Source organism: Bos taurus, chromosome 6 (genome assembly GCF_002263795.3).
Source record: "Bos taurus isolate L1 Dominette 01449 registration number 42190680 breed Hereford chromosome 6, ARS-UCD2.0, whole genome shotgun sequence".
Taxonomy (NCBI): domain Eukaryota; kingdom Metazoa; phylum Chordata; class Mammalia; order Artiodactyla; family Bovidae; genus Bos; species Bos taurus.
In genome coordinates this window covers 116,066,882-116,080,850 of record NC_037333.1, presented here as the reverse complement: position 1 = coordinate 116,080,850, position 13,969 = coordinate 116,066,882, and the positions used below count along the sequence as shown (strand labels likewise).

The following is a 13,969-nucleotide window of genomic DNA, read 5'->3' as shown; positions in this document are numbered from 1 at the left end:
TATGTATAACCTGATTGTCAGACCCATAACCTCACAGCTGTGGGTGCTTAGGAAGAGGCCGAAGTAAAGCAGAGACAGTTGAAGCGCTCGGCGGATAATAGTGTGGGCGGGCATTGTGGCGGAAGCTGTGGTGGTGCCCTGCACGCGGCTGAGGTCTGGGAGGCGGCAGCGCCCTGGTGAGGGACCGTGCTGTGGACCTGCAGGGATTCCAGCCCCTGACTGAGGTCTGTGTGTCTCATGTTTTCACATGTGTTGTATGTACTGTGTTTTTTGTGCTCTTCACGTCTAGAGGACACTTTTTTTGTTGTTTCAAACGCCAGCACAGACGCCAGGAAGGGTATGTGCGGGGCCCATTTCTGGGGCTCGTGCAGCTGGCGGTGACTCCCGTGGCCCTCGGCATCCAGCACTCCACCCTGGCCCCCCAGTCTGTGCTCACACCCCACCAGCGCACTCCAGCCACACCCGTTCTCATGCTGCCGCCACAGATGGTGCTGGTTTCTGCTTTTCGCTCTGTCTGGAGTGTTTTCCTCACTCAGATTTCTTTTCTCCCTTCCATCCTTCCCGTTGGGCTTCCCTGGAGGCTCAATAGTAAAGAATCTGCCTGCCACTGCAGAAAACGAGGGTTTGTCCCTGGGTGGGGAAGAGCCCCTGGAGAAGGAAACAGCAACCCACTCCAGTATTCGTGCCTGGAGAATCCCACCGGTAGAGGAGCCTGGTGGGCCGCAGTCCATCAGGTTGCAGAGAGTCAGACACGACTGAGCGACTTCACAACAGCAGCAGCCCTTCGCATTAGACTTGAGAGCCACTGTCTCAGACCACTGGACCTGACCCCAGGGGCCTCCCCCCACCTTGCCCTCCCCTCTTTTGTGTTGTGTTACCCCGCTCCCTGGAGTCGCGCTGTGCCTGGAGCCCTGCCGCCGGGACCAGTGTTTGTCGGACGTGCGGCTGGGAGAGCTTCCACAGAGTGTCCGTCCTCCTGCCTCAGTCAGGACTTTTACAAAGTCTGCCAGAGGAGCACGTGGTCATGGTTAAACATGTAAGGTACAGAAATGGAGAAAGAGACGACGCACAGCGTGTGTCCAGTCCCCAGGCACAGGGCACCACAGAGGAGGCACTCGGCCCCAGTAAGGCCTGCTGCCCCCGTGTCGTCTGAGACTTCTGTGACCCTCCTTAAGAGATGAAGTGCGTTGTTTCAGAGAGCAGCCTCTATACTGGTAATTAAAATTATACTTGTTATCCTACATTTAAAAACTAACACGTCGATCTGAATTGAACTAACCACAGTGGGAATTGCTCAGTTCTTCTTGTTCTCTGGCCATGGTTTTAATAAGGCTACAGGGTTCTGTTTTTATTTGGCTCTTGTCTTTTACAGCCGAGGTGGTTTGGTATGATGAGTTAAAAATGAAATGTGCTCAGTCGCTCATTCGTCTCCGACTGTTTGCAACCCCGTGCACTGTAGCCCGTCAGGCTCCTCTGTCCATGGAGTTTTCCAGGCAGGAATCCTGAAGTGGGTCGCCACTCCCTTCTCCACGAGATCTCCCCGACATAGGGATCGACCCTGCATCTCTTGTGTGTCCTGCATCGTAGGCAGAGTTTTTACCCACTGAGCTGCCTGGAAGCACAAGTGAAATAGGTGACAGCTTCTCTCTCTCTTGCCCAGCGTGGTGCCCAGCGGGGAGAGGGGCCGTGGTCCGAGTCCAGGAGCCGTATTGCTCTTGGGTTTGCTCTCGTGTGCCGAGCTCCCGTGGTGCTCCTGGTGGCGGGCGGTACACGGAGCCCGTGCCTGCTGCTCCGGTGTCATCGGTTTCCATCTGGAGGCTCCTCAGAAGTGCACAGTGAAAGCCAGGGGGCTCTTTAACCACAGTCCTGCCAGTCACTGTAGAACAAGTTTGTAAAAGCTGACAGTCTCCATGTTAGAAAGGAAATTCGTGAAACGGATACTTGCTGTTGTGGCCTGATTGGGGGCATGTCCTGATTTGTTGTCTCTGATCTTCAGCTGACACGTTTTATCTCATCACTTAGTTTTTTGGTGGGATAATTTGTCTCTTAAGATTTCTCTGGTGATGAGAACAGTACCAGCCCATTTGGACTGTAGACTGAGTCACTAGGAAGGAGGACGAGCCAGCCTCCTGCCCAGGCAGCTCCTCTGGGGTTGTTGCTCCTCACCCGGCAGCACAGACGTGTTCAAAGACAGCGCTTGGGTCTCCTGGCATCCCAGCCCGGCTCCCCTGCGCACGCTCTGCCCCCTGCTGGCTGGCTGCGTGAGCGACCCCCGCCCCGCCCCCATCTGACAGGGCTCTCAGCGGGCGCCAGTCTTCCTGTCTGCGCAATGAGCTCGGGGCGCCCCGCCCGTCGGGGGTGACTGTGAGCAGGCCCTGCAGGTGAGTGTGCCTCTCTCCCATGCAGGCTCTGTGAGCGGGACCCCTACCAGCTGTACCAGCGGCTGGAGCAGCAGGCGCGGGAGTACGTGCTGGAGATGAAGGTCCGGCTCCTGCGGCAGCTGTCAGCCGCATCCAGAGTGAAGCCGCCGTCCGGCCTGCAGGGCCCGCCGCAGGCGCACCAGTTCATCTCCCTCCTCCTGGAGGAGTACGGCGCCCTGTGCCAGGCCGCACGCACCATCAGCAGCTTCCTCGGCACGCTGGTGAGGCGCCACGTCTGCGGGGGGCCACAGCCCGTCAAGCTGTCCCCTGCTCGGGCGAAGTGCGGGGTGTGGGGGCTGCTTCCCCTCCTTGGGCAGGGGGCGGGGGCTGCTCCCCTCTTTCCCGTCCCTCAGGACTTGGCTGCTGCACAGAAGCAGGAGCACCGTGTGGGGACGTTGGGGCCCAGGGAACAGCGTGGGCACAGCGTGAGGGGGAGGAAACGGTTCGCAATGACGGGGGCATGTCTCTGCGGGGCCGGAGTGCTGTGCTGCGCGCATGGAGGCCGTGCTGGGGTGGGGCAGGGCGTGGGGGCTGCCCAGCGCTGGACTGAGGAGGAGTTCGTGCTCAGGTGGGATGCCGGCCCCCGTGGGCGTCTTCCAGTCCTGGTGAAAGGGACACACAGACCTGCTCTCCCTGGGCCTCTGACCGCCTCAGAGAGGCCGTGGCCGTAGGGGCTGCAGGAGGAGGTGGTGGAGACGCACCTCCTGAGACCTGGCCTCGACGGCCTCGGCGCACCTGCCGGCTGGAAGGAGAAACAGGCCCTCTTTGCTTCCTTGGTTTACTAACAGTCTGTGGAGGTGGTCCTCATCGCTCACATTTTGTTATTAAATGAAGCTGCTTTCTTCGTGGTAAAACAGTGTCTTGAAACAAATACAGTCAGTTTCAAAACTGGTGGTTCTGAAGACTTGAGCGTAAGGGTCTCTGTGTGACTCTGAAGTCGGCAGGCCTCGGTAGAAACAAGCCAGTCCTGCAGGTGGGTTCCGGGTCCAGGGCCGCCTCGAGCCTCGCTCCAGTAGAGCCTGCCGCTCCTGTGCGGGGGAGCCCCGAGGGCCGCGCTGCCGTGCGCGGAGCGGACGCCTCGGCGTCTGGCTGGACGGAGCACGCGCGCTTGCTTGTGTCTGCCTCTGTGCTCAGCTTGTCAGGCTGTTTCGGTTGAAGTTTTCAAGAAAATGGGGCCTCACACGGCTATTTACTTGGGAAGGGGAGGAATATTTTCGTAGACTTCTCAGTCCATCGTGGGTATTCTTTGAGGCAGTCTACCAGAGCCCGAGTACTTCTTGGCGGTTGGCTGCAAGGTGGGCCTGAAACTGTCACCCGAGCGAGGGGACTCTGCTCCGTCACCGTCTGTTGGGGTCGCTCAGCCTTCAGGTGGTTTTTGAGCATCCGACCTTGATCATTTGGGAATCCCTGGTTCACTGAGTGGGTTGCGCAGAGCTGCCTGATGGTCTTCAGTGTCCAGTTCAGCAGCGCTGTCCTCAGTGTGGACCAGCCCCGCCGCCGTCACTGTTGACCTCTTCAGAAGGGCCCCTACACGCGGAGGAGCTTCCAGGCCCAGTGCTAAGTGTCCGTTTGCCGGAGTTGTGAGTTTTGCTTGAAAGCTCGGGTTTTGTGGTTGGCCGCAAGAGGGTCCTCCTCTGCGAGTCCCCTGGCCTGCTCCCCCTCTGCTCGCCACCCCGCCTCTGCAGGGCAGCACCCTCTGCAAGCCCAGAGCTGCAGAGCACGTGCACCGCGGCAGGAGGTCAAGGGCATCTGCACATGTAACTTTCTGGGAAGCGTCCTTGTGCCTCCGTTTGTCCAGGAGATGCCTCCCCAGCTGTAACAGGCGGGAACCCTGAGTCTCCCTTCTCAAGGACAGCAGGATCTTGACCAGCCTGCTGTTTCTCAAGTTCTGTTAGGACGTGACCGCACACGCTTGCCCTCCTTCCCAGCCCCACCGTCTGCGGGAAGTGACAGGCGGGAGTGTTGGGGTGGAGGGGCCAGGGCCAGGTCGGCCGGGAGCTCTCCTGGGGCCTCTGGGTGCAGCCACACTGAGTCTCTGCTGCCGCCCCCCTCCCCCCGCCCCCCGCGTAGTCGCTGCAGCAGCTGTGACCGCACACCCCCGCAGGCCCTGCCTCCCAGGCCCTGGCAGGCTGCCCGGCATGTGAATGGGGCACCGCGGCCCCAAGGTCAGGGTTACTGTGTGGGCTGTGGGGCGTGCTGCTCACTGGTGTGCGTTGCTGTCCCAGGTTGATCTGAGATTGTGAAACGAGTATGGGGTCTGCTGTTTCTCTCACACACCTCGTCTGGAAGCATAATTTCAGATCTGAAAAAATACCAGTGTCTTCCTACAGCAGTCCTCGCCTTTGGTCACCTCTAGCTGATGTGCCCAACCCAGAGCTCTGGTCCTGTTCCTGCCAGCATAACTCGGGGCTGCGCTCAGACCAGCGGGCAGGGACCATCCCCTCTTCACGAAAACATGCAGCAGCCAGGCTCGCCCGTGGCTCCGGGACCCTCCCGGGACCCTTGCTCCTCCTCCTGCCACCTTCGCTCTGTGCTCTCTGTCGCAGGGACGGGTCGCAACCTGGGCGCGGGCCTCTGCCCTGCCCCCTGGGAGCTTGGAAGCTGCGGCCCGCTGCGTTGTCTCTGTCCAAGCTGGCGCGGTGCCTGTGCGGAGGGGTCCCTGAGGAGTGTGTGTGTGCTGTCCCCACGCCATCTGTGGCTCTGTACTCAGGACGAGCACGTCTTCACACAGCGTGCCTGATTCAGGCTCAGGCCCGGCCTCAGCCCCGCCCAGCTTTCTGGTGTGGGAACGGCTCTGAGAGGCACTGCACGAGAGACTGGCGTGAAGCGCTTTGGTAAAACACGCAGTGAGAGCCGACAGTGGAAACGCAGACAGAGGTGAGGGTCCGAGGGCCCCTGCCGAGGCTCCGTGCGGCTCCAGAGTGCTCACAAAGCGTGTAGCCCATCTGTGTGCGCGTGCGGAGCAGGCCTTCGTGCCTGCAGCATCGTTCTGCAGGTGTGTGTGGGTTCAGGAACGGGCGCGGTTCCCCTTCGCTTGCTCTCTCAGCCCCTCCGTCCCCTGCTGGTGAGGGCACAGGACACTGGGGTGTCCGCAGGGAGATCGTGTCCCGACGTCCCCCAGTGTCAGCCCTTCTGCTCGGCTACGCTAAACAGTGAGCGGGAGCAGACTCGTCGGTGGGTGGCATGAGGCGCGGCTCTGGCGGGGACGGGGGTGCTGTGCTCCTGAAGTCTGTGGGGCTGTCGGTCGCTCAGAGGAGGCCGTCTTCCCATGTGCGAGCTGACGCACCGTAGGGAGCCTGCATGTGGCCAACATGCGAGTTCACGAACGTGTGGTTGCAGTCAGAGCACGTGAACGGAGCCCTGGGCCCCTGTTCTCTCTAGAGGTCACTCGCTCTGATGGCCGGAAGGGTGTTGAGTGTGTAAAGCGGTTGTGGAAAGTAACGGATGAGGTGGCCACGTTCATCAGGGAGAGGAGGAGCTGACCTCCCCACGAGGTTGCCAGCATGGAGTTCTCGGTCTGTCAGACTCACCTCAGGCTCTTCTCTGGACAGGCTCTGGATCGTCCCTGGGCGCCACAGGGTGGGTACGCAGTGAAGTCGTTTGCGAGGGCTCTCAGTCGGCTCGAAGGCCCCGTGGTGAGAGATGCCATTGGCTGTGCACTGAACTCTCTCCTGCGCCCTCAGCCGTGTGCGTCTTGATGAGTCAGTCAGGAGGAGGCTGCAGGCCCAGGGACTCGCCGCCCTCGGAGCGCGGTGTTCTGGCCTGCATAGAGGGACGTGGTTTGTGGGAGGTCAGGGAGAGCGTGCTCTGCCAGTTTTCCAGTCTTTAATTCAGCGTGTCTTCTCGTATCTGTCTCATTAACTAGGAAAATGAGCACCTGAAGAAGTTCCAGGTGACGTGGGAGCTGCACAACAAGCACCTCTTTGAAGACCTGGTCTTCTCCGAGCCGCTTCTCCAGAGCAACCTGCCAGCCCTGGTGTCGCAGATCAGGTAGTCGGTCTCCCCCGCGTGCGTCCTGCCCCTGGGGCGCAGCAGCTGTGCGCCTGGACACCTCTGCCAGGGCAGTTCTGCCAGGAAAGTGCAGGGCTTAGGGGAGAATGCCGCTTGGGGAGAAAGCTCACAACCCGATGAGTAATACAGTTAAACTTAGAATAACAAACCCAGGATTGATGCGACTAAGAGTTAACGTCACAGATTTCTCCTGATAAAGGAAAGCTGCGGTACAAGGTGCTTTACTTGACGAGACGCGGGTTCTGCTCGGTGGCCATGGGGTGGTCCCCTCTGTGGCACTTGGGTGGGGAGGGAGGTGGGCTGATGGGGCCGGGGGCGCAGGAGGGGGCCGGGTCGCCTGTCCGGTCTCTCAGACGCGCCCCCCGCCTCCGGGCTCGGGGCTTCCTGCTGGAGCATGTCTCCGGAGCTCCATAAGGCGTGCCGAGCATGGAGTCCTGTACCGTGCTCGGGATCCCTCACTCTGGTGATGGGGAGGAGAGAAGCCCCTGTCTTTATTCCTCACTATTCGTGTGCATTTCCATACATAGTCTTCCCTGCTTTTTGATTTGCCTTTTTTTTTTTTTTAATAGAAATGATCTCATAAGTTAACTCATTTAAAGAAACTGACTTAACTCAGGAAGGTCCTGTGTCTCGGTGGTGTGGTTTGGTTTTTTAATTTATTCATTTATTTCTGGCCGCACTGGGTCTTCCTGCCACTCGGGCTTTTCTCCGGCCGCGGTGAGCGGGGGCAGCTCTTTGCTGCGGCACGCAGGCTTCCCGTTGAGGGGGCGTTTCGTTGCCGAGCACAGGCCCAGGAGTGGAGGTGCGGGCTTAGTTGCTCTGCGGCATATGGGATCTTCCTGGACTCGGCACCAAGCCCGTGTCCCTTGCATCGGCAGGTGGACTCTTGACCGTTCTGCTGTCAGGGAAGTCCTTGTGCCTATGTTTTTTAAGAGCTTTATTGAGGTCTAATTCACAAACCATATTAATTCTCTTAAAGTGTGTGATTCAGCAGCTGTAATTACATTTTTAATAATGATTGGATGACCACCACCAATATTTCCAAAACTTCCCTGTTGCCCCAGATAGACTCTGTCACCATTACATGCTGACCTCCATTCCTTTTGAGGTGCTCTAGTCTGCAGGCCCCACCCTGCCCACCTCCCCTTGCAGTCAGCCTGTTGAGGAGCTGGCACCACGGGTCCTGCAGGGCCGCCGGGCCAGGTGATGCAGCGTGCACGCCCTGGGGGCCCAGCTGGCCCGTCTGTGTGGCCGCAGTTGGCGATGGAGCGGCCGCCCTACCAGACTCTGCTGTCCCTTGGGGGCCAGGAACCTGCTGCAGCTGCTTAGCTTGTGGTGGTTTCCGGAGCTGTGGCTTGACTTGGTCTTTATTTTTAATACATATTAATTGTTAAGGGAATATTTAATTGGGCTTGTAAATAAGTAAACTTACCCACAGTGATTTTATGTCATTTTCTGTCTCACTTCCCACCACATACTGTTTCACGTAGATACTGTTCATCGTAGATACCACCACCCGTTACGTGGGGTGGTTGTGTTTGCAGAGTGACTGTTGAGAGAATGGCCTGTGTGCTGGACCGATGATGCTGTCTGACCCTGAGCACACTTCCTGCCATCGGGGGGCTTCCTGTTCTGTCTGCACTCCAGCCTGTGCCTTCCGGTCATGCTCTGAGTGCCACCCGCGCCCTCAGAAGTCCAGGACCACCCCTGCCCCCACCCACAGCTGCTTTGCCCTCCCCTGGCTCTGAGCAGGTCTGCAGCGGAGCACAGGAGGAGCGCCTCGGGCCTCGGGCAGTGCACGGGAGGCAGGGCAGCCCCACGTGGGAGGCGGGTCTGTGATGACGGGGCTGTAGAGGCCCAGGAGGACCACGTCACTGCCTCACGGGCTGCCACGCTCTCCCCTGGGTGCCCATGTGCTCTACGGAGCCCAGAGCCGCCTTGGCGAGGCCTGGGGGTCAGGGCGCTGAAGAGCGATGTGTTCTGGGGCCAGGCGCAGCCTTAGGAGGGCAGTCCTGGGGTGTGAGCCCTGGCGTCGCAGGGCCGCCGTGGTTCCAGCGGGCTCCCGGCCTGCCCTTTGCTGCACAGCTTGTCAGGGACGTGGGTTTCTGTGTCTCCCTCCAATGCGCGGGACCCATGCAGACACTGCAGCACACAGGACCCTGTCCACGCGGTGTGCGTCTCCACACAGTGGACACCAGCGGGGAGAGGGCGCTGTCTGCACCCGTGGAACCCTGCTCGTTTTTCAGTCACGTTGTTTGTTTTAATTACAAAATCATTAGGTTGCCATTGCAATCTGGAATTCAGAAATAAAGTTCTGAAAACAGGAAGTCATGATGAAAAGTAGTACCGTAAAAAATTTGGTGTTGCTTCCAGACTTTTTTCCAGCGTCCACGCCTCACTCCGCCCCAGCACACACACGCATTTTGAACATGTCATAGCCCTAGCTCTGCTTCACGTGGGAGCATTTCCATTTCGGACGCGTGTGTGAGTGCGTGTATGTGCGTGCGTGTATGTGCGTTTGGGCGTAAGCAGGTCGGTATCTCTCAGAGTCTGGGAAGCCCCGTGTGGTGTAGGGCTCTGACCCCAGTGGGCAGCTTCCAGTTCTTCTGTGTAAATAGCACTGATATTAACCCTGCACACCAGCCTGTGCTCCTGAGCAGTTATAAGTGTTGGTTTGGATTTAGAAATTCCTTGTTAGGAGGTCTTTATTACCGTTACTTTGGCTCAGATGTTGACATGTTCAGAGATTAGGAAAACGAATGGTTTCTGAAGACAGCCTGCCTCATAAGACGAGCTGCCCCCTCCCCACGCTCCCAAGTGCCTCCTTCTTCAGAAATCCAGCTGTTTACCTGCTATCTGTCTTTTGTTTTCTGTTAATTCTCTCATTTGTCGTCTTACCATCTTTCTTAACAAGGTATGGTAGAGAATAAATGAAACTGTAATTGTACTTTTTTGAATTGAATTTCCTGTTGTACTTAATGTGAAAGCCTGGCCCAGAGTTTGTATTTCTTATTAAATGTTGTGTTTTCTCTGGATCAGTGTATCTGAACAGGCAGGAATCCTTTTCCAGCCCACTTGTTGTGAATGCATCTCTGGGCCTTAGTCTTTTTAGAGCAGCGTCCCTCACCACTCATTTTTTTATCAGATCTGTTCCTTGTCTGAGCTGCTTCTTTCGGCCAGACTCGGCTCTGGGCGCTTGGCCTATATCTTGCACGTGCTGGGCAGCAGGCTTGGGGCGGTGCAGTGGGGGCCCCCGCCGCCTCGGGAGGGAAGGTGCTAGCAGGGCGGTCACAGGCCTCTGTCCGCAGGCTGGGGACCACGACGCACGACGGCTGCTGCGAGGACACGTACAGCGCACTGCTGCAGCGGTTCCAGCGCTCCGAGGAGGAGCTGCGCGCCGTGGCCGCCGAGTGGCTGCAGTGCCAGAAGAGGATTGACGCCTACGTGGACGAGCAGGTGGGTGCCCGCGAGGGGCGTGCCGGGGGGCGTGCCTGTGGACGCTGGGGGTTGGGGGGCCCAGGGCGGGGGCATGCCCGGGGTGGGGCAAGAGGGGCGCCCAGGCTCCGTGCGGCCTGCGGGGCCTCTGGGAGCCGCTTCGGCCCTCGGGAACTGACACTTGCCGTCCGGAGCCTGGGGGCGCACGCCCGAGGGACCCACAGCGCCCCTCGTCCACCCACGCTGCTGCGTCTGAATGGGAGCACAGGCCTGGGGCACGCCGGCGGGTCCAGCGTGGGGAGGCAGGGTACAGGTCCCTGTGCCCCAGCCTGTCTGGCAGCACGAGCCGGCTGCCTGCCTCACCTGGGCGGTGGGAGCGGGGAGGTGCTCGACACGGAGCTTTCCTGAGGGCACGGGGTGAGGGCTGAGGGAAGCCGTGACGGAGCTCAGGGCGCACCTCTGAGGCCATGGGGAGACGCGCCTTTGGTTCTGGCTGAAGATGTGCGCTGGGCTAGTGTCTGTCTCCAAACACGACCGTGAATGCCGCCCGGCCTCTGCTGTGGTCCTTGGTCTCAGAGCTGCTGCCTGAGCCAGATGAGGGGTTGAGACACAGGAAGGGTCGGACACGTTCCCGGGTCGCCATTTGTTCCAGCCTCTCCATGTTTCGTGGAGTCCCAGGAGTCTTGCGGCCTCAGGGACCGTCCTATTCACAGGGGCTGTCTCGTTCAGGACGTGGGAAAGTTCTCCTCTCTGTCCTCCCCCGTGTGGTCGGGCTGTCCGCCCACCAGTGCTGCTGGCAACCTTCTGGATCGGCGCTGCTGAGCCGAGCTTGGCTGGGGCGGCTTGTTCTGTGCGGCCGTACCTGACCTCTTCGCAGCCCGTGCGCCCCTGGCGTGTGGCCTCAGGAGTTGCTCTGTGCTTGTGACGCGCTGCCCACTGTCCTGTGCTTCCCGCAGAGGACAGTGGTGGTTTGGGGTTTTCTTCATATGACACTTGTTCTCCAGCTGTGCTTGTCGCTGATTCCTGACCCCTCAGCTTCAGCCCCTATGGGCGGGGCTGGCCCACGTTGCCTGGCTGAGGTGCATTTGGCAGATGCTGCTGCCCTCCCACTGCCCTCCCTAGGCAGCCTTCATCCGGACCTCCAGCAGCTGAGTCAGGCCAAGGGGACGAGCACAGCCCACCCCATGCACGCTCGCCACCTGCTCTGAGGAGCCTGCTCTCTGGGCTAGGGGAGCGTGGGGTGTGGGGACCCACCATGCCTCCCAGCACAGGGCTGCGAGCGAGTGCGGGGCTCAGCTATCTGAGGCCAGGTTCCCCGCCTCAGGTGGGGCCCCTCTTCAGGGTGCTCTGGACTCCAGAGCTGCATTTGGACAGTCTGAAACCCCACAAGCCCCGTGGGTGTTCCCTGAGAACCTTCTGGGTCCATGTGGACGTAGGCTGCTGCGAGGACAGCAGCACACCGTCCGTCCGACGGCGCCCCGGCTCTGTGCGCTGTGATCCTGGCCGGTGGTGCTGGCGCTCTCCCTCGGCTTGCCTCTTGGTCCTGTGAGAATCTGCAGTCGTGACAGACCTGTAGGCAGAAACGCTGCTCCCTGGCGAATCCACCGGAGGGCTGGCCAGGAGCTGAAAGACTGGCGGCAGAAGTTCACAGGCTGTCACTGAGAAGCCTGTACTGAGGACAGTTGTAGTCAGACTCCTGGAGTCCGGATGTGAGGGCTGCGGGGTCTCCAGGGCAACTCCGACCAGGCCGGACCCCTGCAGGAGATGCAGGGCAGCCTGAGGACCCTGCGAGCCAACAGGGTGCATGACCTAGACAAAGTGGACAAACTCAGAAACACAGGACCAGCGAGACCTAAATCATGAGCAAGTGGAGAAACTCAGTAAACCTATAACTAGTGAGGATATTGGGTCAGTAATCAAAAATCTCCCAACAAAGAAAATTTCAGGACCCAGCGGCTTCACAGGTAAATTCTAGGAAACGTTTAAGAATTAATACCCACCCTTCTTAGAGTTTTCCAGAAAACTAAAAGGGAAGAAACACTTCCTAACTCATGCTGATGCCAAAGACACTACAAGAAAACTACAGACCAAAACTATAGTTCTGCAACGAGTGTCGATGCAGAACCCTCAACAGGACACGCTAGTTCTGTAATGAGCATCGATGCAGAATCCTCAACAGGACACGCTAGTTCTGCAACGAGCGTCGATGCAGAACCCTCAACAGGACACGCTAGTTCTGCAACGAGTGTCGATGCAGAACCCTCAACAGGACTCGCTAGTTCTGCAACGAGTGTCGATGCAGAATCCTCAACAGGACTCGCTAGTTCTGTAATGAGCATCGATGCAGAATCCTCAACAGGACTCGCTAGTTCTGTAATGAGCATCGATGCAGAATCCTCAACAGGACACGCACAAGCAGGATTCAGCATGTTTAAAGGTCTATATGGGTATGTCTTCCTTTTTCTCCTTTGCTTTTCGCTTCTCTTCTTTTCACAGCTATTTGTAAGGCCTCCTCAGACAGCCGTTTTGCTTTTTTGCATTTCTTTTTCTTGGGGATGGTCTTGATCCCTGTCTCCTGTACACTGTCAGGAACCTCCATTCATAGTCCATCAGGCACTGTATCTATGAGATCTAGTCCCTTAAATCTGTTTCCCATTTCCAGTGAATAATCATAATGGATTTGATTTAGGTCATACCTGAATGGTCTAGTGGTTTTCCCTACTTTCTTTAAGTCTGAATTTGGCAAGAAGGAGTTCATGATCTGAGCCACATTCAGCTCCTGGTCTTGTTTTTGCTGACTGTATAGAGCTTCTCCATCTTTGGCTGCAAAAAATATAATCAAGCTGATTTTGTTGTTGACCGTCTGGTGATGTCCATGTGTAGAGTCTTCTCTCGTGTTGTTGGAAGAGGGTGTTTGCTATGACCAAATGACTGTCTGGGGAGGCCTTACAAATAGCTGAGAAAAGAAGAGAAGCGAAAAACAAAGGAGAAAAGGAAAGATATAAGCATCTGAATGTGGAGTTCCAAAGAAGAGCAAGGACAGATAAGAAAGCCTTCCTCAGTCATCGGTGCAAAAAATAGAGGAAAACAATAGAATGGGAAAGACTAGAGATCTCTTCAAGAAAATTAGAGATACCAAGGGAATATTTCATACAAAGATGAGCTCGATAAAGAAGAGAAATATTATGGACCTAACAGAAGCAGAAGATACTAAGAGGAAGTGGCAAGAATACACAGGAAAACTGTACAAAAAAGATCTTCACAACCCAGATAATCAGGATGGTGTGATCACTCACCTAGAGCCAGACATTCTGGAATGCGAAGCCAGTGGGCCTTAGGAAGCATCACTACAAACACAGCTAGTGGAGGTGATGGAATTCCAGCTGAGCTATTTCAAATCCTAGATGATGATGCTGTGAAAGTGCTGCACTCAATATGCCAGCCAATTTGGAAAACTCAGCAGTGGCCACACGACTGGAAAAGGTTAGTTTCTATTCCAATCCCAAAGAAAGGCAATGCCAAAGAATGTTCAAACTACTGCACGATTGCGCTCATCTCACACGCTAGCAAAGTAATGCTCAAAATTCTCCAAGCCAGGCTTCAACAGGACGTGAACCGTGAACTTCCATATGTTCAAGCTGGTTTTAGACAAGGTAGAGGAACCAGAGATCAAATTGCCAACATCCCCTGGATCATCGAAAAAGCAAGAGAGTTCCAGAAAACCATCTTATTTCTGCTTTATTGATTATGCCGAAGCCTTTGACTGTGTGGATCACAATAAACTGTGGAAAATTCTGAAAGAGATGGGAATACCAGACCACCTGACCTGCCTCTTGAGAAACCTTTATGCAGGTTAGGAAGCAACAGTTTGAACTGGACATGGAACAACAGACTAGTTCCAAATAGATGCCATCCAGCCATCTCATCCTCTGTCGTCCCCTTCTCCTCCCGCCTTCAGTCTTTCTCAGCATCAGGGTCTTTTCAAATGAGTCAGCTCTTTGCATCAGGTGGCCAAAGTATTGGAGTTTGAGCTTTAGCATCAGTCCTTCCAAAGAACACCCAGGACTGATTTCCTTTAGGACGGACTGCTTGGTTTTCCTTGC

General features: G+C 57.0%; 1 protein-coding gene across 3 annotated transcripts in view; it reads left to right on the top strand.

The window, feature by feature from the left end:
• FAM193A (family with sequence similarity 193 member A) overlaps positions 1-13,969 on the top strand; it is a 148,441-nt gene that overhangs the window by 88,201 nt on the left and 46,271 nt on the right. For all 3 annotated transcript variants that reach the window (XM_024993744.2, XM_024993745.2, XM_059887866.1), the window contains exons 5-7: positions 2,407-2,641; positions 6,286-6,410; positions 9,740-9,887. In XM_024993744.2, the coding sequence (XP_024849512.2) occupies positions 2,407-2,641; positions 6,286-6,410; positions 9,740-9,887 (508 nt within the window). The remainder of the gene's footprint in view (positions 1-2,406; positions 2,642-6,285; positions 6,411-9,739; positions 9,888-13,969) is intronic.